The sequence below is a fragment of the Chaetodon auriga genome, chromosome 3 (genome assembly GCF_051107435.1).
Source record: "Chaetodon auriga isolate fChaAug3 chromosome 3, fChaAug3.hap1, whole genome shotgun sequence".
Classification (NCBI taxonomy): domain Eukaryota; kingdom Metazoa; phylum Chordata; class Actinopteri; order Chaetodontiformes; family Chaetodontidae; genus Chaetodon; species Chaetodon auriga.
In genome coordinates this window covers 9,815,006-9,840,035 of record NC_135076.1, presented here as the reverse complement: position 1 = coordinate 9,840,035, position 25,030 = coordinate 9,815,006, and the positions used below count along the sequence as shown (strand labels likewise).

Genomic DNA, 25,030 nt, shown 5'->3' with positions numbered 1-25,030 from the left:
TCAACAAATCAACAGCTTGCTCTTTCCATGAAACACAGCTAATGCTTGGATCAGGTGAAAGTCACAGCATGATCCCTTAATGATCAGGCCTTTTCAACACGTTCCTCAACATTAAAATCAATCATCTTTTCACCCCGCTAACATGTAATGTATCAAAGATGATCACTGTGGTTGCTATTGGAAACTGGTGCCAAGTTTGTTTTGCAGCGAAGAGCTGTGACAGATTCACCTGCCACAGTCATCCCGTCACACTCAATGAGATCTGCCTGTGATAATACTCTCCACTGGTGATCCTATCAGTGCTCTGGGTGTGCAGCTGTGACCTCTCAGTTAGGACACTGAGTGGCTTTTACACTAAGAAAAACATCATCTGTCCTATAAAAGCACTGAGTTGCGTCACATTTCCTTCTAAAGAGACCATTCAAGCTATAAAACGGATAAAAACCCTGCTGGGGTTTGAGGAAAATACTTACAAACTATGTGATTAGCTGTAATTATGTAATGTCTCCCCTGGTAACTGTTCAGTACATTGAACAATTGTACAGCCACTCATTCAACATGCTGAGTCTAACACGACAGTAAAATATTTTTGGGCTGCAAACTAGATTCCATCTGCAGAAGACAAATTCTCGGGGGAATACGTTATGCTTTTGGTAATGTTTCATGATTTTTCTTGACAAATATATCATTTTCCTTTATTGATTGGAAGCAGCCCATCAAAAGTCTTGCTCCAGATCGATAAATTTCTCAGCATTGGGAGACACATGTCCACATTTATGAGGACGTCACGTGTCCTGACACCACCACATCCACTGCAGACGATGGATTAAAAAGAAGGCTGTGAACTAGCTGACCTTTGCTTCGTTGATCTAGAAGCTGATTTATAAACGTAACTTTTCATCCAATTATGTGATACATCACATACACGTAGTTGCCAGTTTATTAGGTACAGCAAGTTAAACTAATGCAGCCCAATATAATAGCGCAATAAATCCTTCATGGAGAGAATGAGGGCACTGTGAGGGTGGACTAAATAACAGAAACACCACCCGTCACGCCCTCATGAAAGCAGGCTTTATTGCAGGACTGTTGTATCAGCCTGCATTAGTTTTAGACAGGTGTACCAAATACACTGGCAAATAAGTGTGTGTGTTATATGTCTTATATTAAGAGTGAGAATATTAACTTAAGCGTATCATATCTTGCAGTACAGACGTGAATTACAACAATCCAATTAATCCTTGTAATAACCAATTAATAGAAATTAGACATTTAGAGTCCTTGTAATGCCTCGCTGCAAATTCTCTAATACGTCTGCCTGTAGATAACCCACGGAGGACACTGCACTTGCGTCCTCCCCTGAAATTACAAACCACAATGCATGACAGTTAATATGCAGAGCTGGGAGCTGGGAGCTGAAACGCAGGGTGAGCGCTGTAAGCCGACACATCTCATCCACTCCTGTCGTCTTTATCATGGTCACAAGAAGTTATTAAAAATGCTTCCACTTCAGCTGAAGTGCAAGTGAAGGCTGCACAGTATGTTACTACACGTCTACATGGAGTGTTGTACTATGTTACTTCAGGGCCCTCAGTTCATTAATCTTCGATATCACATGAGGGAAATGACAACACTGCCCTGTTTTAACTCTTTGCTGAACATGAATTAATCATGAATTAATCACAATCATTTGATTAATCTTTGGTTGACAGAAAGTCAGAAAATAGTGAGAAATTGACTCTTTGCCCCACCCAGTTATCAGATATAAATTGCTTGTTTTGTCCAACCAAGAGTCCAGAACCCAAAAATAATCAGTTTCCAATCATAGATGATGAAGAAATATGGAAGCTGGAACCAGTAAATTGTTCATATTGTTGCTTTAAAAATTACTTTAATCAATTATGTGTCAAATGACTAATGACTTTATCAAGTAATTCTTTCAGCTCTAATTGAATGAACAAGCTGTTTTATTTCATTGTTCAGTCGTCTCTTAATGTACCTGAAGAAACAGCTCAGAAACCACCAGTGTAACCAGTTCTGCACCAGTTCATTTCACTATGTAAATGCATGTTATACCAATAAATCTCCATCCCTTCAGTCCAGACACATTTACACACACATACACACACGGTGTATAGGGTCCCATGGAGCATACTGTATGTACGAGGAGCGTTGACTCATAAAGCAACTGAACAACCACCGAGTCCACCACATCACACACACAGCTCATCTTTTCATTTGGAAAACAGATGGACGCTCCACTCCCAGAGAGGGGGTGGGGGGGGTGAGATGAGAGGGGGGCTGGGAGGGGGAGGAGAAAGTAAAAATAGCGGCTGATAAGAAGGAGGAAGTAAACATTAAAGGCAAGTGAGAGAACAAGGAGGTGTGAACTCAAGTGGGGAGAGAGAGTGGAAGAAATGAAGAGGAAAAGAAAGGCAAAGGTTATTGAGAAACGATCCTGGTTTGTACCACATTGATTTTAGGTGCAAAGATTGATGTTAAGGTGTCGAACGTTTGCACTTTTGCTCCTCTGTTCTTTTTCTTCCCCCTCCTGCCACTCCTATTTTACGTGAACATCGGATGCAGGAGGACTGTACGGCTCTTCTTTTATTTGATTATATGTTTGCAAAGGCCAAATTTAATCTATTGGGCCTTTACCCGCAACCACTCTGGATAATAGCTGTAGGTTCATATGTACAATGTAACTATGCATTATGTGGTTGCATGATGTTTTTCAACATGCTTCAACACTATAAAGAGGATTCCTACAGTGAACAGTTTACTGTCATATGATGGAAGAAATCTATGCTAATTGCCCCAACGGCCCTTAGTTACTGTTGTCAAGATTTCTGTTCTCATATGGCACACATGCAATTTACAACTGACCTTTCACTAAACCCCTCCTTCTAACAGAATCTGTCCAATCATAGCTTAGTAACTGTAACTAGGTACTGGCCTGTCAAGCTTTGCATTTCTATACATATTGATGAGGGGTGCATGAAGAACAATACTTGGTATCTCCAGACTTTGGAGCATGGAGATTTTTTCTTTCAAAAACCAAAATCACAAGAGCAAATGTGTGAGGAATGGATTCAACTTTGTCTTTATCTGCTCTAACATAAGCCATACCTCAACATCAGGATTTGAAAATAAAGGAAACTTGCCGGCGCCCCGCCCTGAGCTTTCCCACCATCCTCACCACTGTCCACATGACCCTTCCATTCAGACAAGGCGACACACGGTGAATCCTAAAATCACCACTAACCACTTGCTTTCAAATATTTTTAGTGTATTTATGTATAACTTGGAGGATATTGTGGTGGTTTGGGAATTTCTGGTATTTTCTTGTGTGCTGTGCAGAGGTGTGGGGCTTTGTTTCCTGTGTGTCCTTTTTTGGCAGAGGCTGGGCGTGGTTCTCCAGGTGGCTTGGGAGCTCCAACACAGCCGAGATTCATCACAATCAAGCACAGCATAAAGACTGTGGACTGCAGAGGACTCATTGTCAGATTGTTTTTGCTGCTTAGTGGTAAACTTGGCCACTTTACTAGTGCTACCTGCGAGTATAAGTTTATATTTAGTCGTGTCGATTACCAGTGCTTGATCTCTTGTGTCTTTCTTTGTGCTCAGTGAGTTCTCCTGCACTGATCTCATACCACCTGAGCTCTGTGCACTGCAGCATTTCTCTGAACTGCTCTCCACCTCAATGCCTTGTACCTCACCTGCTATTCCCAGGACTTCCCAGCTATGTGTTTCCTGCATACCTGGAGTCTCCAGCCTTCCTTCGTCCATGACCATTGATCATTTATCCACGAGCCTCAACCCCCCAGGCTTTCTGACCTTCAATCCATATCTCCCTTCTCCCCTTTTCCTTCATTATCCACTCAATAAATTCCTATTTTACACTTACTCCCTGTCTGCATGTGTGCTACTGGGTCCAAATCCTGCCTTAACACAACAGATATGTTCACATCATATACACATTACGCTTTAATTATGATTTTAATAGAGGCTACTGGCAACTGAGACAATTGTTAGGAGAGGGCGAATAGACAGTATGGGCCATGTTTCTGCACGTATTGGTGTGCTTATGCTTGGGAAATTAGTCACTTTTCCATGTGACACACTGAAATCCGTGTAGCATATTTTATAAGAGGCATGACTTTAACCGACATATGGCTAAGCCTCCTCTCATTTGGTGAGATATTTGCAGAAACTTTTAGTCTTTTTGGCAGGTACTCCATCCCTCTCATGTTCATCCCTCTCTCTTCTTGTTTATCTCCTTCTTCTTCTATTATTGGTGGGTACCGTTCAAGTGAACGACTCCTTGTCACTTGATGTTACAGCTTAAGCTTAAGGATGAGGATTCAATGTGTTTGGCGAATGTAACAATAGGATTGTTGGAGCATAAATTTACCTAAATCCAATGAAGAGCAGCATGGAGCTCCAAACGTTAGTCTAAACTCTGATAGCATCCAGGACCAGAAACACGACACAATAGATTTAACTTTTTTAGCTTTTACATAAGCTGTAACACCATAAACTAATATTGTTAGTTAATGATGTGCTCTTTATTAAGCCTTGGAAGCCCTACAGAGTGAGCTAGTTAGTCGAACATACCACCATTGCAGCTTACGTCAGATTGCTCTTACTACAGCCTCATATACACAGCTTTGGCATGCTAAGAAATCAAGGCTTGACAGACTAGCTGAAGTTAAAGCTGCTAAACTGTGATTGGAAAATCACTGTTAGTAGCGAACAGTCAGTTCTTTGACATTGACAAATATTTCCTGTTTCACAAACAAGCATGTCATAAAAACCAAAAATGAAAATGGTCAAATGGAGCACAGAAGCAGGACTATCAGAGTTGTAGTGACATCCATATCATGCCTATGAAGAGAGGATGAAGGAGAGATGACCGGAAAGACAACCACGTCAGATCCTCCTTGCTCCTCCCTCTCATCTTCCCTCTGGTTTCTTCTCCTCAAGTCCTCTCCCCTCCATCCCTCCTCACCTCCATCTCTGTCTCTGTCTCTCTCTCATGTTGCTGCATCAGACATCATGAAAGATTCACAGCTCTGCTTTTAACAGATCTTGCCAGCCAAGCCTGCTCCCCGGACACACAGACACAACCCTGCACTCATAGATCTGAGCCTGTCTAGAAAAACAATGCAGAGATGGAAGCAGGAATAAGACAGGGAAGTTGCAAAGCAGTATGGAGAGATTGCGTGTGTCTGTTTGCGTGTGTCTGTTTGTGTATGTATGCATTTGTACTTGATACATAGTGGGGACCACATGTCTTTAACCAACAGAGTGAGGACATTTTGGTAGGTCCTCATTATAGAAGTAAAAGTGTGTGTGTGTGTGTGTGTTAGTGTGTGTGTGTGTGTGTGTGTGTGTGTGTGTGTGTGTGTGTGTGTGTGTGCATCTGTTTGTGTATGTGTATACGTGTACTTGCTACATTGTGGGGACCGCATGTCTTTAGATAGATAGATAGATACTTTATTCATCCCCAAGGGAAATTCACAACCAATAGAGTGAGGACATTTTTGGAAAGTGAGGACATTTTGGCTGGTCCTCACTATAGGATAGAAGTACAAGTGTGTGTGTGTGTGTGTGTGTGTGTGTGTGTGTGTCTGTCTGTCTGTCTGTCTGTCTGCCTGTCTGTGTGTTTGTCGACCGGGTATTCTGCGTTCCACTTGGTGGCGTGTGCTGTGAGCGCCTGAGTGAGCATGTGATGTGTGACAGATGACGGACAGTATCAATTTCCTCTCCCTCACACATACGTGAACCCTCACACACACAAGATTTTCACAGACACTGGGGGTATATATGAGCCAACGTCACCAGATGTAAAGCAGGTAAACCGTAAAATATTGATGCTGGATTCAGTCCATACATCCATTTTGTCTTGAGCTTCATAGTATGGAAGCATACTCAAAGGTTAAACTTGATACCTTAAAATGCATACAAAAGAAATGTTCTTCAGGCACTATTAGGCAGAGCAAGGAGACGGGTTGTATTAAGCTTTTACATAGTCATGCATACTGGTTGAAATGCAGACTGGCTTTGGCCTCACAGCGTCTTCTTCAGGGCATAAATGAAAAACAAAACAAAATAATATAAAACATAAAGATCTGTAAGAGCAACTTTAGGTTCCCTGGGCTGAATATAAGTGAAACTGGGAGAGCCCCTGGACAGTCTTCATTGTAAAATATGCATTTCAATTTGAAAATGTAACTTAAGCAGTCGCATAAAACATGCAGCACAGAATTTTTCTCTATGCAATTGTTACATAAGGCTGCAACTACTGATAATTTTAATCAATCAAGGCAAAGCTCCTAGAACCAATCTGACATCTTTTTGTTGTTTGCCATGTCTAAGTCAAAAGTCCTAAAGCCAAATATGTTAAATCCTCACTTCACACTGAGAGTCTGCAACCTCAGAATGTTTCACACTGATTATTAGACTGTTCAATTCAGCAACATACACAGACACATTGGTAATGATAATTAGTTCATAATTATTCTAAAAACCTGTGAATTAGGAGAAATCAACCATTGTAAAATACTAAAAGCACACAATCATTCATACTAATGATGTGACCAAGTCATAAACTCAAAAACCACATCACAGCTGAACCAACTCTACAGTCTATGGTAGGTGAATAAGACATGTTTGAAGAATCAAGATATTTTCTATTACTGATCTATATCATGATTTTGCATCAGACATGTCTGCTAAATGCCACATAAAATGAATCCAAGTGTAGTGGACCTCAAAGCAATGAACTGCTCTATGTTTTGTGGATATGTCATTAATTTGGAGAACAGAAACATAAAGTCATGTAACCACAATAAGACTCCACTGAGAGTTGTGAAATTTGAATATCGAAAAAAGTTTTGGTGCTTGGCTGAGGTGGAAATGTTGTGGAAATTCTGTACACATCTGCGCTAAGTTTGGACAAAACTTGACTGGTGAATGATAATACCGAATTAGTCTTCTGCACAGTGTATCTAAAGAGAGGGCTCTGATATTGTGTAAATGTAAATGAATGGAGGCTCTCTAGTTGACAGAGTCTTGTTTAAAACTTGTTGACTGGTAACTAAACTTGTGATCATCATGTTTCACTCTGCCATTCGAACACATCCTCCTTGCATGTTCATTCAAACAAGCAACAACGTGACAAATACTCAATATGCAGGCTACATAACACACACACACACACACACACACACACACAGTCACACACACCGGCGTCAAAACTCAATACCTCCCAATACAGAATATGAAGCGTGCAGGATACACAGGATATCTGTGTCTGTGTGACATATGATCACATGGGTGTGTGCTGCTCTGCACAGACAATACATGTGTGAATGAATCTAAGTGTCTTCCCTGGAGAAGGTGTTGGCTTTCACTGACTTTTAAATGCACACAGACTCGCACTATAGGACCAGCTAGTCTTTAACCGCTGACCAGGTGAAGAGTACAATGTGTATGAGTTAAAAATGCTTGCAGGCACAAAGACAGACAGGCAGACAGCAGGAAAGACAACTTCCATTCACATGCTGTTAAACCTATAGGACAATAGGTGCAAGCATGGAGTGAGAAGAATAGGGGCTTCTTTTAAACTCTGGGTAGGAATAAAGAGGATTTGCTTGTCAGATTACACACGGTTTGCTTTCCACTTACAAATACAAGTGTTTAGACCAGACAAAAACATGCATTTCATATCCAGACTGTCCTCTAGAGCTGATATACAGCTGGAGACATTAGAGCTCGGTACATCTATGCATTGAATTATATATTTTCATTGCATATTGGCATACTGTATATCAGATTATGCACTTCCTTTTTGAATCTGCACTCACATTTCTGAACTCTGTTGCACTAAGAATAAAGTGAAAGCACTGAGCTAGTTGGTTTTGGAAGAAATGGGACAAAGAGATGGAGTACTTTGATTGCTCATCACAACTAATTGCATGTCAGTGATGTTTGACTGCAGGAACTGGTAGTCATAGTAGTTGCCAAAATTCACCTGTGAAAGTCTAAATTCATGCGTCTCAGAAGAGAAAAATGCAAGCAAGGTGGATGTTATGTTTGCCAAGAGACTGAACGGTTGCATGTCAAACCTGAATACTGTCTGACTACAGATCAAAATGCATCTGTAGTAGAAAATGTACACAAAGAACTCCTAAGTGTCACAAGATGACATTGAATTGGTCTTTAAATACCGTTACATCTGTGATAATTTTTATTTATGAAAGTGTGTTATTTTTCTCAAACTATGGTATTGAAGTATTGTTTTGGTATTGAGATGCAGGTATGGTTCCCATCCCTAACCAGGAGCACTATCCTGTATATTGAGGAATTTGTCACCCAGCCATGTCAGTAAACTGAAGTAACCTCCTCTACAACTTTTGTGCTCTGCAGATAATGCTAATCATGAACCGATCGTGACTGGCAACAGCGGGGTCTTGTCCCAAATCATTAGGAGACTGTTTCTTCCACCAAATATGAGCCTGCATGATAAGGAAGGCCACGGGACTGAAACATCTATGCCTCCAGAAATCACGCAAGCCTCAGTGTCTTTGTTTAAGTAACAGCTTTTGCCTCTGATGTGAATGCTTTGTTGGTTTAGTTTCCTTGCAGTAAAACTGGTTTAAGTTTGCTTGTATTAATATATCAAAACCATCATAATGAGGTAAGATCCTCCTTGGATTCCTGATCTTATTTACGGGGGAAATCTGTCCAAAGTATCAGCATAGACATGCAGTCACAGCACATAAAATAAAGCAAGATTACATTTGTGATGATTTGGTAAACAAACTAAATGATTACTTGAACTATTTTCTTAAATCCATTCAGCATGTCTTTGCCCCTCAGTGTTAAGACCTTTTAGAAGCTCTGACAGACAACAGGAACATCAGACCAGGATGTCTTTATGATCAGGTCAGTTTGAACCTTTGGCAACAGTGAAAATAGACACCAAAATCAAACATAATGTTGTCAAAGTAGTTACTTTAGGCCACTTTAGTTACTTTAGTCACTGGAACTATGTAAATTGCAGTGTAGCTGTATCATCCTCCTAATGGCCATAAAGGAGCAGAAAAATGATTTCTTTCCAGGTTCAAACATGACTAACTCATACACCAAGATTTAGTTTTAATGAGGAATTTCACCCTGGTCGACAATGACATCCTCCAGAGTGACACTGACACAGGAGTGCAGACAGTCTGTCTCTCCCTGAGCACAAAAAAGCTAAATTTACCAACCTTGGGGTCTCTGAGGTGAGAAAGATTTAAGAACCCCACATTGTGGGGAATTCTGCTGCCTGTCGCCATCTTTCTGTTCCTATCTGGATGTCTGGTTTAATGGGTTCAGGGAAGAAAGAACTCTTCACTCAAAAAAAAAACAAAAAAAAAAAACAGGGCAGATCAAGGTCCAAGTGACTGAAGCATTGTGTTTTTCATCTGTCAATAAAAGATGAGTTTTTAATGGAAAGGGAGAAAGAGCGACGTGTCGGGTCTCTTCCTCGGTCGTCCATGAAACACCGGCAGAAACCCTTTGTGACTCACTTGCTCTGTCTCTGTCAACCTGCCTCACTGTCCGTCTCTCTTTTTTCACATCCTGTCTGCTTCTGTCTCCACCTTTCTTTGCCTCACTGTTTGTTGGTCTTTATGTCATTCACGCACCCACACATTCACACACACACACACACACACACACACACACACACACACACACACACACACACATCCAATATTAATAACCCATCCACCCATACTAGACTATTTTCATTGGCACACTATGAAATGACCTTCAGATCACACACTCTGAGCACACCTCAATCTCGCTTCTTCTTTTCATCACCTCCTCTGCAAGGCCTTTGCTGTGGTTTTCTTAAGGTGAAACACAGGAAGAGACAGAGAGCGACAGATGCCTTAAAAGGAAAACAACTCTATTTCACAATCCCCACTTTCACATTATCCTCCTTCTGTACTTTCTTCAAGACCATGACAATTTAATCACCATTGGTGAAGAGTGGCGACCAGAAAGACCAGATACAGAGTTTGATGTGTGCTGTCTGGTTGACTGACTGGTTGACTGACTGAGTCTTGAGCTGATTGATTAGTTGACTGGCTGTGTAATTGACTGATTGATTAAATGCATGATTGTTTGAATGGCTGAGTGGCTGAGTGACTGACAGGAGAGGGTATCAGGATGAAACAAAAGAACAGAATAGAAAAACCATCACAAATCTGACTCTCTTCTCTTGTTCAACTTTGTCACAGCTTATGCTTATGCTGCGAGCTTGCTGAGCTTCATTTGTTACTGGATATTGCCCCAGGCTGGCCTAAATTATTAGTTTATGCAAATGACAAAACAGGCCATTTCAGCATCTACTGAGTCACACATATGCACACGCGCACGTATACACACAAACACACCACACCTGCAGTCCAGAGCAGAGGAGACAATGAAAAATGCCCCAGATCACATTAGTGTACTACTGCTGTTCGACATGGGGTTACAGCAGCCACGAGCAGAAGGCAAATCTATATTTCCCACTGTAGTTTATATTAAAAGCTGTTCACACCTGCAGCTCAAAAAAATCTGAAATTCCCTGAACAGACCATAATAGCCCAACAAGCCACATGGCTTCCACCCACCTGCAGTTCTGCCTTCAGCAGACAATGAAAATGCCCCAGAAAGGACCATAATAGAGATGTGAAAGAGGGTCTATAGACTGGGAAACACCTCAGTTAGGATGGGTGCGTTGCTCAGAGAGGGAAGTGTACAGAGAGGCTGGATAACTGCACAATGGGGGACATTAACTGAGACCTAGCCTAATATAAGCACACCTGCCTTTTGGAACAATAAAACAAGTTAATGCAACTTAAAACTTGGCTCAACAAGCTTCAGGTGCAGGTTCATTAACATTTAAACCAATCCGAATGCACAAACCAAGCATTTCATCCTCTTAAAAAAAACAAAAACAAAAAAAAACCAATAATATTTGGCTGAGTGCGTTAAAGGAGGATTGCAATAGAAACAATGGGCACATTGTAAATCCCTAAAGCTACTGTTGCCAAAGGAGACATGAAATCCCACAAAATAAGATGAACTCACGGCTGAGAACTTCCACGTTGCATCATAACATCCCATGATATTTGAGCAAAGCAGCTATTTCGTGTTTTTAATCGCAAATGTGAAAAGTGACTGAAGTGGTGTGAAGTGTATGAATTGAAATTGCACGTTTGTTGTTGTTTTTGTTTTTATGTAATTTTTCCAAAAACTCACCCGAGATTTCTGTCTGGGGTACCTCCACCAGAGTGAAGCCTTTCCCCGTGTAGAACTGCCGCAGGTCGCCGCAGCTTCTCTCCGCCCCGGCCGCCGGGCCCGCTGCTGCAGCCACACACAGCAACACACGGAGAAGCACCGGGACACGCATCTTCACAAGAGTAGTCCTTTTTCTTACAGTCAGTGAGAAAATCCTGGAGCTTTCCGGTCCGGAGTGAAACCCTGCTCTCTGTGCTTGTTTTGTTTTTTTATTATTATTTTTTTAAAGAGTTTTCAGGGTGCCGGCAGAAGCAGTGTCGCTCGTTCAAACTGCACAGAGCTCCGGCCAACTCACACACAGACGGCAGGGGAGGCACCCGTGGCCAGTCCAGGCTGTTTGTGCGGGAGAGGAGAGCTGCGACGCGCGGCTGTAGGTGTCAGGTACACCCCGCTCTTCCTCCTCCTCCTCCTCCTCCTCCTCCTCCCCCCTCAGCGCTGCTGGTTGCGAGCTGCAGAGATGTCAGAGACAAAAGAGGGAGGAAAGGAGGAAGAGAGAGTGAGTGTGTGTGTGTGTGTGTGTGTGTGTGTGTGTGAGAGAGAGAGACAGAGACAGAGAGAGAGAGAGAGAGAGAGAGAGAGAGAGAGAAAGAGAGAGAGAGAGAGAGAGAGAGAGAGAGCAGGTGTCGCTCAGTCAAAGCCGGTGCAGATCCAGGCTCACTCAGTCACTCTCATTATGGAAATCAGCTGGTTTAAAGGCAACAAAAGAGCAAAATCCGTTATTTGAAATGAGGTTCAGACAGCGGAAGACTGTCCGGTAAGCCCCCTGTCCAACCTTTGGGACAATGAAATGTGTGTTTGAGGGCGGCAGAGAGTGTTGATGCTTGCTCTTCTCTCTCTCTTTCTCTCTCTTTGTGTGTGAGAATACGATCGTGCCTCCTGCTCCAAGGACCAGGGGCCGAACAGCGCCACCTGCAGGTGCTAAGGATAGGAAAAAGCGCGGAATAATAATATTCCTGGCATTCCCTATCAAAAATGTATGCTGTTTATTCTCATTAATTGAAAATGGCAGTGCACACACTGGGATTGTGTTAGTATGATTATCCATACACACAGTCCTCAACATGAAGGCTTAGAATGATAATAAATTGCAAATATAATAATGAGTTGTCCATTGTATAAAATCAAAGGCGGTTCCATGTTTTGAATCTTAAATATCTTCTTAAATATCTTCTTCTCTTGTCTGCAGCCAGAGCTCTTGTTCAAATGCAGGAATTTGAATAGAAAAGAAAAAGAAAACCTTAATGATGTTTTGCATACATTAGAGAATTTAGCTAATTTAGTTTAGTTAATTTAAATTTAGTACAGTATGTTGTGTTGAGCACAAAATCGGGTGTCTATTCTGTCATGTTTTATGCTCTTTAAAACACATTTTCAATCAGTTGTAATAAACACTTTTCTTATGTAGTCTCTTCAAAAAGAAACATCCAGCCCTACAACTAAGCAAAACCAGGCCAATAAAGGTACAGAGAAGGAAGGAGAATAAGATGAAAAGCCTGAAATCAACATAAAATAGAGGATGCATATTGCTGCATACTGAATATCTTAATGTAAGAGTAACAGTAAGAGAAGTCCTACTTTTAAGTTTTGAGAAGTGATTTGAAAGACTGTCAGACAGGGAGTGTCAAAGCTAGATGGCTCCTGACTGAATTATTCTTCTACCACACTGTTCAGCTGGACCGCAACATCAGTCCAATCTTTCATCACAGACACTTAGACAATGATGTCGAGGTCAGGATTTGCGGTTCAAGGGTACATTTTCTCAGCAAGTAAATATATGAAATGGGTCATGCAAATGAAAGAAATGAGCCTCCCTGAAAACAAAACCTGGCTCAAACAAAACCATAGACACGCAATGTATCCCTGCAGGGGGATCCATGGCTGGTAGGGATTCAGAGCCTTCCTCTGGCTCAATTTGTCAGGGTTGGTGGACGTGACCGATGAGCTGTCAGACCCTCTCCAATCTTCACGTCCTACATCCTCCCCAGCAGCAGTGCCGGCTCCAAAGGCTGGCCAGGAAAGGTCACTGGCAGCCCTGAAATCTGACTGACACCTCCGAAATGCAGCTGAAATTAAATCCAATTGTCGGCGAAGTTAAAGCCACAAATGGTTTAAATATGCTCTAATTACTTTTAAATTGGACGTGGCAGAGGAGTGTGAAATTTAACAGTGTGAAGACTGTCAATGCGGCACAGGTCAGTCTCAGGGTTAAGGCATGTTAATTAATAACGATGCCGTACATTAGCAGATGAAACTCACTGTGCTGTACCCCAGGCTCTGTTCTTTGAACAGTATTGTCAGAAACTCTGAGAGTAGTTTAATTATTTAACGTTGTATGAGGAACCATGTAACTCTCAAAACAATGAAACGACCACTGTCTCTTCATTAAACATACACGAGCAGTTCATGGCAAGTACAATCAGCCAGAGCTTCAAACTGGATTTCCAGTACAGACTATGTTTCATGGTTTAGGATAGGCTTCTTACTTCTAATTAATGCTCCACCATATGTGTCCTTCCAACTTAATGGCAACAGTTTAGAGAAGTTCTCTTTGTTTGAACATGACAGTGACCCCGTGCACAAAGCCAGGTCCATAAAGAGACTGTTTGTCCAATTTGGTGTGGAAGAACTTGACTGGTTTGCACAGAGGCCTGACCTCACCACCACCCAACACATTTGGGATGAACTGGAAAGCAAGCCAGGCCTTGTCGGCCAACATCAGTGTTAATGCTCTTTTGGCTGAATGGGAGAAAATCCCTGCAGCCAGGTTCTGAACTCTTGTGGAAAGCTTTAAAAGGACAGTGGAGGTTGTTATAGCAGGATATTAATGGCTACCATTTAAGGGTAAGATGCTCAACAGTAACATATGGGTGTAATGTCCAAGGTGCTCGGCTGCCCTAGGTGTTAGGGCGCAATAAACATGACATTTCCAATCTCCTTTGTCACCAATTTCCTGTTAACTCACTTATGTTGACTTGAAAATAAAGGCACTAAAATCCCAAAAATGGTAAGGTGTCACATAAATTGATTAGATGTAAGCTTGGCTAAAGGTAGTGTACACTGAATTTAACAAATTAACCAAGAAGAATTGTGAAGTTTTCATCACTGATCCTGCACAATTTTACCAGTTGGTAAATTTTATTATAAAATTGGGTATGATGGGTGTTTTCCCGAGTGAACAGCTAATATAAACCACTTTGTTTGAGGGCGACTTCCAGGTCAACCACCCCATTTGTTTTGGTGTGGATCATCTAATTTTAGAAATGCAGTTTCAGCCACACCTTCAGGTCAGCCAAAGGACACACCTCCACAAGCCAACTTGTTCAAAAGAGAAATTACAGCTATACTTTCATATAATCCCCCCTCATAGACACACACATACACACCTATAGTGTAAAGTCAGGACAGGTGTTAATCCAGCCAATGATTTATCGCCTTGGCAGGCTAAGCGCCGTTAGGATTAGTTTGTTAAAAGAGACTGGCACATACCAGCCACTTAAGCCCTCAGGGAGAAAGATGTTGTTCTATAGCCATTAACACACACACACACACACACACACACACACACAGAGAGAGAGAGAGAGAGAGAGAGAGAGAGAGAGAGAGATTAGTAAAATGTGAAATAGCACCTATTTTTTTTTTTACACTCTACCTGTCGTCAGATCCAGTGAAGGAATGCCATCTTTCTGTGTTGGAAATGTATTGATGGATTTCAGATGAAAATCTTTTTTAAAAACTGTTTTTTCCATGGAAAAACAAAAACATCATAATCCACCGTATGTTCAAAAAATTGGAAACCGAGCTCCAACAAATACTGAAGGCCTGATACATTGAATGTCAGATTGAAACAACACTGGAAACTGGTTTGAACTGATATCAGACAAATATTTAGGTCGTTAATTCAAGCAACAATGTGGATACTGTCTGTGGACGAGGACAAGTGTCATCTCAGCTTTCTTTTTGGCACATTTGTGCAGGTTTTCAGTGTCTCCATCCACTGAGCCGGTGATGTCCAAATGTTGTTCGTTAGGTAACTGATCCTGTTTGTACAAATAATAAACTAGTCATAGCTTATGAGATAAATCAGTCTTGTTACTCTCAGACTTGGCAAGAACGTTCCCTCCAAACTGACTCTCTGTCTGCCTGTCTGTCTGTGTTTTGAAGCTCTGGCATCTTTGCTAAAGACATAACGTGAAGCTTGTCAAACCAGATCAGATACACACATCTAAATTAACCACATAGCTGTACTAGTTTGGTCTTTTTCCCCCACTTTTCCCTTGAATTAATTTCCTGGCCTGTTTGAGCCCTTAACAAAGCCTGCACACTCTACAGTAGAAAGTTTGAATACTTTAACACTCACCATTTTTCGATCTATTCCCTGTTCGCTATCCTTTACACGTCGCTCTCCACATGCACACGCTCACACACTCACACAGCCGACCATATAGATACATCACGAGGCTCAGTATTTCCAAGTGCATGCTTGTGATGCATCAGAGCACGAAGATATCATGGAGAAAAAAATAAAAGACTAAACACCTTAGCTTGCTATGACCTGTTGTGTTCTAGTGGAGTCTTTTTCTGTTCTACTCTGTCTCTCGTCAAGTCTGTAAGTCAAAATGACAGATATTTCCTTCCCTGTTGATTTAAACTCGCATGTCAGTCATTCTTGGTTGCATCTGCGGTGGTGGGGCTGAACCAAGAAATGATAAACATCAGTGGAAAGCTGTTGTAGGCACAGCATAGCCTCGCTATATGTCTCGAAGCATACATACACACTAACACTCGTTACATTCTGTACACACACCACAAACAATAAATCACACAGATGATGAAACTTAAATAGCTTACCTGCCACCTTTGATTCAAACCATCTGTCAATCAAGATAAGATCTCTGAGCTGTAGCCAATAAACATTGGCATGGGAGTGAATGATTGGCTAGCATCCAGGTCAATATGAACATGCTTCAACCTGAAACAGTGTGAAGTTAATGCTGAAGGCCAAACTCAGGTATTGTAAATGTGAGAGAACATACAAGGGAGAAGACGGTGACTTTTTAGCTAAGCTAGCTGGCTCAAACTGAACTAACTGTACTGAATCACCATTATCACTGAGCGAATCAGTGGCTTTTTGCAGTGGAGCGCCACATATTTGTGACTGAGAGCACCAATGTGAGCTCAGCTGTGATTCGCACCATGTTACAGCCAAGGGTGAAATGTACACATTTGACACAGTCTGCAAAAGATTTGTGAAAACAATGATCATGACGTTAATTTCTTGTGTTATGAGGTATGCACAGAGCCATTCATTTTGTTTATGATGTGCATAATCAGCTGTTGAGTTTCATCAGTTCTGCTGTACTGAGACAGACAGCCATTTGTAAAGTGATGTGAAAAATGTATATGCCACCAAATGTCATATCTTAATATTAACCAATGTTAGTTTAGTGAAGCAGTCAACCAAAGAGACAAAGAGACCTCTGGACAACAGCTGGTAATATGGAGGCTGACTGCTAACTAAGTCCTACCAACTTTGTTTTCTTGTTTTGGACAATCTCTGAAATAATGAAACCCTATACAACACGTGACCTGCTGCCAAAAACATTGTTGTGCAAGCGTTATTTGAGGAATACAATGTCTAGGTGCTCACCTCAATTCCGCATTTATCAGTCCTCTTTCTGTCTGCCTCTTTGGCCTCCCTTTGTGGTCTCTTTTTACTGGAACCTGTGCTCGTAGCCGTGCACATATACACAAACACACACATAGAGTATCTTCTTCTTTAGTTTTTTTTTTTTTTTTTTTTTTTTTGTGGTACAAGCATGCAAGCATAGTAAGAATGCGCTTTGGTCTGTATCACTTATGGGCACAGCCTAAGTTTGCATTACACACACACACACACACACACACACACACACACACACACACACACACACACGTATGTATCCTTCTAAGATCTGTCACAGTTGGCTTTATCCCCACGAATATGCACAGTCATGAATGTTTTTCTTAAAAAATAAGGTGCCGATCCCTGAGATTCCATGGGGCATGTCACTATGATGAATGTTTTTGTTCTGTTCACATGGCTTGCAAACCTCACTGGCTGTGTTTCAGAAGCAGATCACTTTGCCTGCCTGATTTTGTTGATTTGGTCTTTTTTTTTTTTTTTTTTTTTTTACATATATTTGTCTTCTACCATAGGTAAGTTAGCTTCATAGGTACAGCAGGGAAATCGTGGCAGCTCCCTTGTTGTTGAGACACACTGTCACAGCTTGACAATGTGATCCTCCACCTCCCAGTGACAGGCCAGTCTTGGCTACTGAATGGGGGCTTTGGGAAAGGTTCTGACAATGATGCAATGATGCCCATTACCCAGGGTGCAAGAGCCCACCTCTACTCCAGGGTGTTATTGCTTTTCAGTGCTGGTGTGTGGAGAGTCACAGCTCTCACATCGTGCCCTCTGCAGCTCTGGAATCAGAGTCTGTGCTTACTACATCACTGTTGGTCTGTCAGCACTGAAGCAAAGTGTTTTAACACTGTTAGCACCATGTACAGCTCAAAATAGTTTATGTGGAGGGATGTGGGATTCCCCCACCCTCAGAGAGATGCATCCATGTACAATGATGTTTGTGAGGTCACTCTCCCGAGTGGAGCCCCCAATGACAGAGCGCAGGGAGTTTTCCACATGTCAGGTCTGACTGCAGTGAGAGACGGATGTTCAGTATTCACCTCTTGTGCTGAACTGGATCCAGGCGTAAACAGCAAAAACTGCCTCTGGTTTTCCTCATGTGTAGGAGACCTGCGGGGCCGAACCACGTGGCTTACTGACATCATACCCTGCAGACACTTCACTGACAGCACCGTCACCACTCTGTGGGGTGTGATGCATGACAGTGGAGAGTTGAGCTTTTCCAGCCTGGCTGGGGACAGCTTTTCTCTCAACACGGTGTTTTCTACACCCAGGTAAATGAATGGCTGGGTGGGAAGCAGAGAGCTCTTTTGCCAGGTAATGGTGAAACCCAGTGTTTGCAAATGCTTTACAACTTTACTGCTGTGTTGAGTGCAGCTTTCTCCTGGGAGGACATGTAAGGATGTAGAACAAATTAGAACAGAGTCAGAGAATAACCAGGAGGTGGAGAGTACCACTACCTCAAACAAGCATCTCTGTGCTGCTGATGAGGCTGAGGTGTGGCTGTGCCCCAGGAGGTGTGTTTCTTAACCATCTCCTCCTCCTCGACTGCTTCATGCTGGTGTGCTGTGGCACTTGGAGTGGTCAGGGGACATGAGACCATCCAGCAGCTCCCATCTGATGAGAGAGAGAAGCGGAGACATGCACAGCCAAATATCTCATAGTCTACCGTACCATAAGTCTGGATGCAGCCACCAACGTGACAAGAGTCAGGACAGCCATCATAGCCTTCCCGATGTCAGTTGCAAGCTCCAGGGAAAGATCCCCAGGCTTAGTGGCCATAGCAGAGACAGCTGAGGACGGACACGCTGTGTTGTTAGAGCTTCAGCAATCCAAATGGCACACTAGTGCGAATGGTGAAGAGAGGCGGGCTTTCCCTGCAGCGTCTTCATAATTTGACTCCAGGAGGAGAGTCCAAGATGGAGGGAGCTGAGCCATCTGACACGTGCCTGCCATCTGGTTCCTTTTCTGAGATGTCTGTTCGCTGCTGAAGATTAGCTCATCTGTCGCATCCTCCAGAGGGGCACCGCCATGGTCATTCCAGCTATTGTCACTGCTGCCCTCCACCCAAGGAGTCATGAAGGCGTTCACTCGCCACTGAAGTTACAGCTTGCCCAGCATGCTCAGCACCGAGGCAATCCTCGCAGCGGGTGTGTGCTGGTCTGCTGGCAGGATGTAGCCAGTTTGACAGGTGCACAACTGACCCTTCCCTAAGCCCCGCCCTCCTTAGTTACTGCTGCTACACCTGTCAAGCTGTCTTGCGCCACAAATATACATTGATAGTGGTTGTACACTAATTAGTGTGTTCAAACAGTTAGTGTGTTTGAACACTGTAAACACACCAAACACTGACTCACCTCAACACACCCGGGTGTCTTAAAGGTGAGATGCTTCGGTGTCCTCTGTTCACACAGTAACTGATGTTAAAGTGCCCTTCAGCGGGACACTTAATCCCTGATTGGTTCAGCAGAGCTTCTCTATGTTGGCAACTGAGGACAAGGAGTCTGCCAACCCCAGTGAAGTTAATCAGCTTTCAGGGTTAAATGAGTCCTAAACAGTCCTAAATTTAGGCTAGTGCCACACCACTGCCATATAGATTCCATCAGCCATCAGTTTGCGTCAAGGGTCCTTTTCTAAACAGAAAAACCCCGATTTACAAAGTGCCCAGTGCAGGACGTGCACTTCCTAATCTGACCTTTGTATCATAGCATCTAAATCCAGTTGTGTTGTTATGTGTGGCAGGCAGGTGTGCTTCCTGGGTGATCCTAATAAACACATGGCTCTCAATACTTAGAAAGCCTCCAGTCATATTTTTATAGCTATAAAACAGCAATAAAATCATGTGGAGCTGCAACATGTACACATCAGTAATTTGATAAAATGTTTGTCTCAAAGGCTGCGAACACCGGCAAAGATGGGAGCATAAATCTAATTCTAAATAGCACAAACAGTCAGAACCCTTGGACAATGTTAGAACAACCAGAGCTCTGATTTCATTGGTGCTGGCACAGAGAAGGGATATTATTCAGCAAAGCAGCCTCACCAGCTTGTTGAAACAACATCCTGCAAATCCCCTGTCTCGCTCCTTCTCTCTGACATGACCCTCCTTCACCTCTCATCCTGCCTGCTGTCTGCTTTTCTGTCTCTTTCTTCTTGTGTTCAGGGATGCGCAGAGTTTACTGGCTCTTTGCCCTTAATGGCTGAAGTGCATCAGAGGTTCACTTCTAGGTAATTGATCAAAGCAGCACATTGATTCGTCCATGGAAGACATGGATGAAAAGAAAATAATAAATCAACAGCAATGAATAAAAAGCTGGTAAAATGTTGCATTTAAAGACATCTTGGAACAATATTCTTAGACAGGAACAGAATATATGGATGGGGACTACTTTGTGCCAACAGGAGGAGGACTGGAAACACTCCTCCTTCTCACAGTCTTTCTCCTTCATACTCTCTCTCCCTGTGTCTTCCTCTCTGTGGCAATTTGCATTCAATGATGTCTTTATTTCCCATCATCCCCTGGCAGCTTCCTGTGCCAACCGAGCAATCTGTGCCAACTTCCTGACCATGCCAATCCAATCACAGTAATCTCTCAAAGGGCCAGAGGCCAAAGAGCTGCAGCTGCATTCCCATATATATACGTACACATAAGGCTCTGATGGCTCCAAATTCCTGTTTAAACCCATTTCAGCAGCTCAGATATGGTGGATGCTCTGACGGTGAAATGCACCGCTAAACAAAAACAACCCAAATATGTTTCTAAGTGAAATCTTTATTTTAGGATATGTTTTTATTATTTTAACCATATTGCAAAGTCTGCAGGTAGGTAGCCATGTGTAAATGAACATTAGTATTATTTACATATCAGACTGTTACACATTCTATAAAAGACAAAATACAATGTATATTTGAAAGCAGTTTATTACTGAGGATATTTAGCTGGAGATTAATGACATAACACAGCAGCAGGACACGGTGTATTACAGTAAATTTATTTACGTTTCACATGACAGTCACGGGTTTAGTTCATTAAAGTAGCACAGTAGTTTTCAGAGCGTGGCGAAACTGGATGTTTTGTTGCATCCTGGCGTTCCTGCATACTGCTACATTACAACAACAAAATTAGAATTTCTAGACAAAAAGAGCTGTTAAACCTTGAAACAAGTACATTTAATGATATTATATAACAACGACACAGCACAGCTCGCTGCATGGCACACCAGTGTGCCTCAACACACACCGCTGAGACCCTTCGCGACAGCACAGCACTAGAGGAGCAGCAGTCAGCCTTTTCTATCCTTGATATAACATCCCTCGATCTCACATACTAACATGTCACACTTCATCCACTTCAAAGATTTGTCAACATTTCAGCTTGTGATTCAAAGATAGAAGTTTGTAGCTCACAGATGAAGGTGAGCATCCACAGAATGACAATTTGTAACGCTAAGCTATCAGTTTCATCTTCACTTTCCAGATGATTTCATTTGAATTATTCCCCAAGAGAGCTGCTACCGCTCATCATTTTATGCTATATCCCACAATATCTCACCCTGGTCTTGTTCCAGATTGACAAACAAAACAGCGTGAATCCATCTATTTCATATATCCACTTGTCTGCACATGCCTTGGTGTGTGTTGGTGTTTTGTTTATGTAGGTCACCTTGCAGGGGCTGTGAACGATGGAGGAGTTGGCTTGAATCCAAAATCTCACCGTTCACGTTTAAAAGGTAATTAAATAACAGCGCGTTTGTTTGACAGATTAGGTTGTAAAAGCATCCCGCAAGCTAACATGGTATTTGGGCTCACTGCCCAGATAACTCACACACTTAATGGTATTTCTCAAGTTGTCTCATCTGTCAGTCACATTCCCTCATAAGTGAACTGTCTCAGGTAATGAAAGCAGACATGTTATTGGGGGAATTTTGCTATTTCAAAAAGGCTAAAAAGACATGCACAGCGTCTGTCCTCTGGTTCATTTGCTACACTGTGAATTTATTTAGTCAGTGTTCCAGTTGTCTGTCCTGCTGTTGTCTGCTGTTCGGGGGGTTTGAGACTCAGCAGAGAGCCGAGAGGACGTGATCATCCTTCATCCATCCTGATCACCATGAATTACATTTAATTCACACGTTTGGATCTGGGCTCAGCTGTGCTCTGATCATTCTCCTGACACTTCATCTCTTGTCTTCACTGGATACAAGCTGATAACACATGTATCAGACTAAGAATAAGTTGGAACTAGATAATAATTTGCTGGATGTCTTATACGTTATTTCATTGCAGTTTTAATTAGTACGTTTGGAGACCAGCCAGTGTGACGGTTCAGTGTGTGCATATGACAATGAGGTGTCAAATTATCCATTGTTGAGGCAGATGGTTGTGTCTTTCTTGCAAATGTGGTCCATATTTAGTCTTCTCTTGCGTTAGGTGCTTTTTGTTGTTTAGGACTGTCTTATTTTTAACAGAGCTTTCTGTTGAGGATGGCTGTGGCAGCTTACAAGTGAAACTGAAGTTGAAACGGAGGCTGTTATATCTCTCCCTGTACTGCTTTTACAACTTTGCACACTGTACATCTGAAAAAGAAAATAGTCTTACCGAGACTACAAAAGGTATTATATACCTAGCAATGGAGAAACTGTTTCTTGGAAGAGATCTCAGTTATTTAAGAGCTGTTTTCTGAGGAATGAAAAATTTCAAGCAAGCGTTACACAGTTACAACTCTTAGCATACTTGCTGCAGAAATAAAAGAGAATCACACAGCTTGCATGAACAAAGAGCATATTTCTGTGGGAAAAAAAAGTGTTGGATGGGCTTCAGTCTGCACAGGCTTACAGGCCAAACTGTCAGATTCTTCATTATGCTGCATAACCATCTGTAAATGGTCTGAAGTATCACATAATTGGTTCCTTTGCCTATCAAGAAAGCGTCTTAATGTCATTTTCCAGCCTGTGTTTAGCTCTCTGGGCTGAGTTCTCTTCAACATTAATAAGTCCTGACAAGGGCGCCTTTACTCTTACTACAGTGGAGGTCTCCACCCTGAACTTTAGCTGTCATGGATCTTAATCTCTGTGGGGGGTACATAATGTAAAGGTCAAGCCAAACCAAACATCCTTTAGCATCTAAGTCGATCTGCTCTGCTCTATATTAATCTCTATTTACACATCATGCCATTGTTATCTATAGAAATTCTTCATATAAATATATAATATATATATATTTGTATTTACATCTCTCTTCAAAAAAGTCAGTAGTGCTGTGCAATCTATCCTATCAGAGTTAAATACAAATAAACAAACACATGTAGAGGTCAGTACAGGTAACATAAAAATGCATACTGTGCACCTGCAACTGTGATGAATCGACAGCTCGTCCCACCGGCCGGGCCATGGTTGACCTGCGCTTACAGAAACTCTGCATACTCAACTTCACCACAAAACTTATGAGGTTATCTCTCAGTCTTTTTGTCTCTGCCAGTCTAAGGGACCATCTCTCAGATCAGCGGTGTTCCCATGGTGACAGCAGTAGGAGCAGCAGGTTCACCAGGGTCAAAGATAACGGCTCAACAGACAATGTGTGGGCTGAGCCTCGAACAGCCACCTGACGGAGAATATGAGATAAGATAGGAAATTATATAAGAGTGGATTGGGCGGAGGAGGAAAAGAAGAAGGAGATAAAGGATGTGAAGGGAGGAATGGCCATGAGCTACCTGTGGAGGTGAGAGGTGATGAGGAGGGACGGGGCGGCGGGGAGGAGGAGGAGGAGGAGCCATGTCTTTTGTCGCTGGACTACGACCACTGGATGTATCGCCTGTCTCATCACCTGAGAAAGACAATAATATGAAAAATATGATGATACAGTATAATACACAGTACATAACAGCAGCAGCCCTTTCCCAACACCACCCGACCTGTTTCAGATACGTTCATTTGATTCAAACTGGATGTCACTGAACTCAAGCAAGTTTATGTTCAACTTCTTTTCTGCTATTTATCCACCATTTTCCACTTTTCTGCTCACTTGTGGACTAGTTTTCACACACTCTTAATCACACCATGTGGTGTTAAGATGATACTTAGTCAATAAAGCACTAAAGATGTGATCTATGATCCAAAATAAAGTACGTATGTCACATGATATTAATCCTGAATGTGGGAAATACAATACTTCATTAATCTAGTTGTAACATGCAATGAGCCCACATTTGAGGAACTGTCTGAAAAGATCAGTTAAATGAACCAAATCAAGTTCAGGTCTTTGAGAAATCTAGTTTAAAAATATCTGCATAAATAAACAAGTCCATAAATTAGCAGAGTGTGGAAGTCATTTCTGGTTCTGTTTTTAGGCTCACAATTGCACAAAATCTTGCATCAGTTATGGCTGACCTGAAAGATTTATTGTTTCACCCCACCCACCCACAGCTTTACACAAATGTGAATACTGTTACCTTCCACACATACACACACACATACACACACACACAGACACAAACACAGATGTGTGAAACGTTGCCTCACTTAATGGGCATACGGCCGGACTTCACCAGCTGCTTCAACGCTCTCATATACATGTATGTAGTGTGTGTGTGTGTGTGTGTGTGTGTGTGTGTGTGTGTGTGTGTGTTGGCAGTACTCCAAGCCCCTCATGGGAGAAACTCAGATAAATGAATGGATTAGGACAGGAGGGAGACAGACTGTGCCGCCAGCTAAACGCGCGCGCGCACACACGCACACACACACACACACACACACACACACACACACACACACACACACACACGCAGGCATATCAGCCAGAGACATTCTCATACTCACCTGTGCTGTCAAAAAAAACACTCAGCCACAACATGCTCTATCCTGGCACACACACACACACCCCTACGCACACACATGCACACACACACACACACACACACACACACACACACACACACACACCACACACCTGCTTGGGCAGAAATCTGATTCTGTCTCTTACAATACACATTGTCCTGCAGTACAATAGACA

At 42.3% G+C, this 25,030-nt stretch overlaps 2 protein-coding genes across 2 annotated transcripts in view; both read right to left on the bottom strand.

Annotated features, from left to right (window-relative positions):
• LOC143318498 (glypican-1-like) overlaps positions 1-11,811 on the bottom strand; it is a 39,498-nt gene extending 27,687 nt beyond the window's left edge. The window contains exon 1 of the mRNA XM_076726885.1: positions 11,305-11,811. Coding sequence (XP_076583000.1) covers positions 11,305-11,455 — 151 coding nt within the window. The 5' untranslated portion in view covers positions 11,456-11,811. The remainder of the gene's footprint in view (positions 1-11,304) is intronic.
• A 9,188-nt stretch (positions 11,812-20,999) lies between these two features.
• The window catches only part of LOC143316193 (glypican-5-like), a 46,400-nt gene continuing 42,369 nt past the window's right edge, over positions 21,000-25,030 (bottom strand). Inside the window, exons 10-11 of the mRNA XM_076723977.1 lie at positions 23,733-23,845; positions 21,000-23,623 (exon numbers count right to left, since the gene is read on the bottom strand). Of these exons, the coding sequence (XP_076580092.1) occupies positions 23,522-23,623; positions 23,733-23,845 (215 nt within the window). The 3' untranslated portion in view covers positions 21,000-23,521. The remainder of the gene's footprint in view (positions 23,624-23,732; positions 23,846-25,030) is intronic.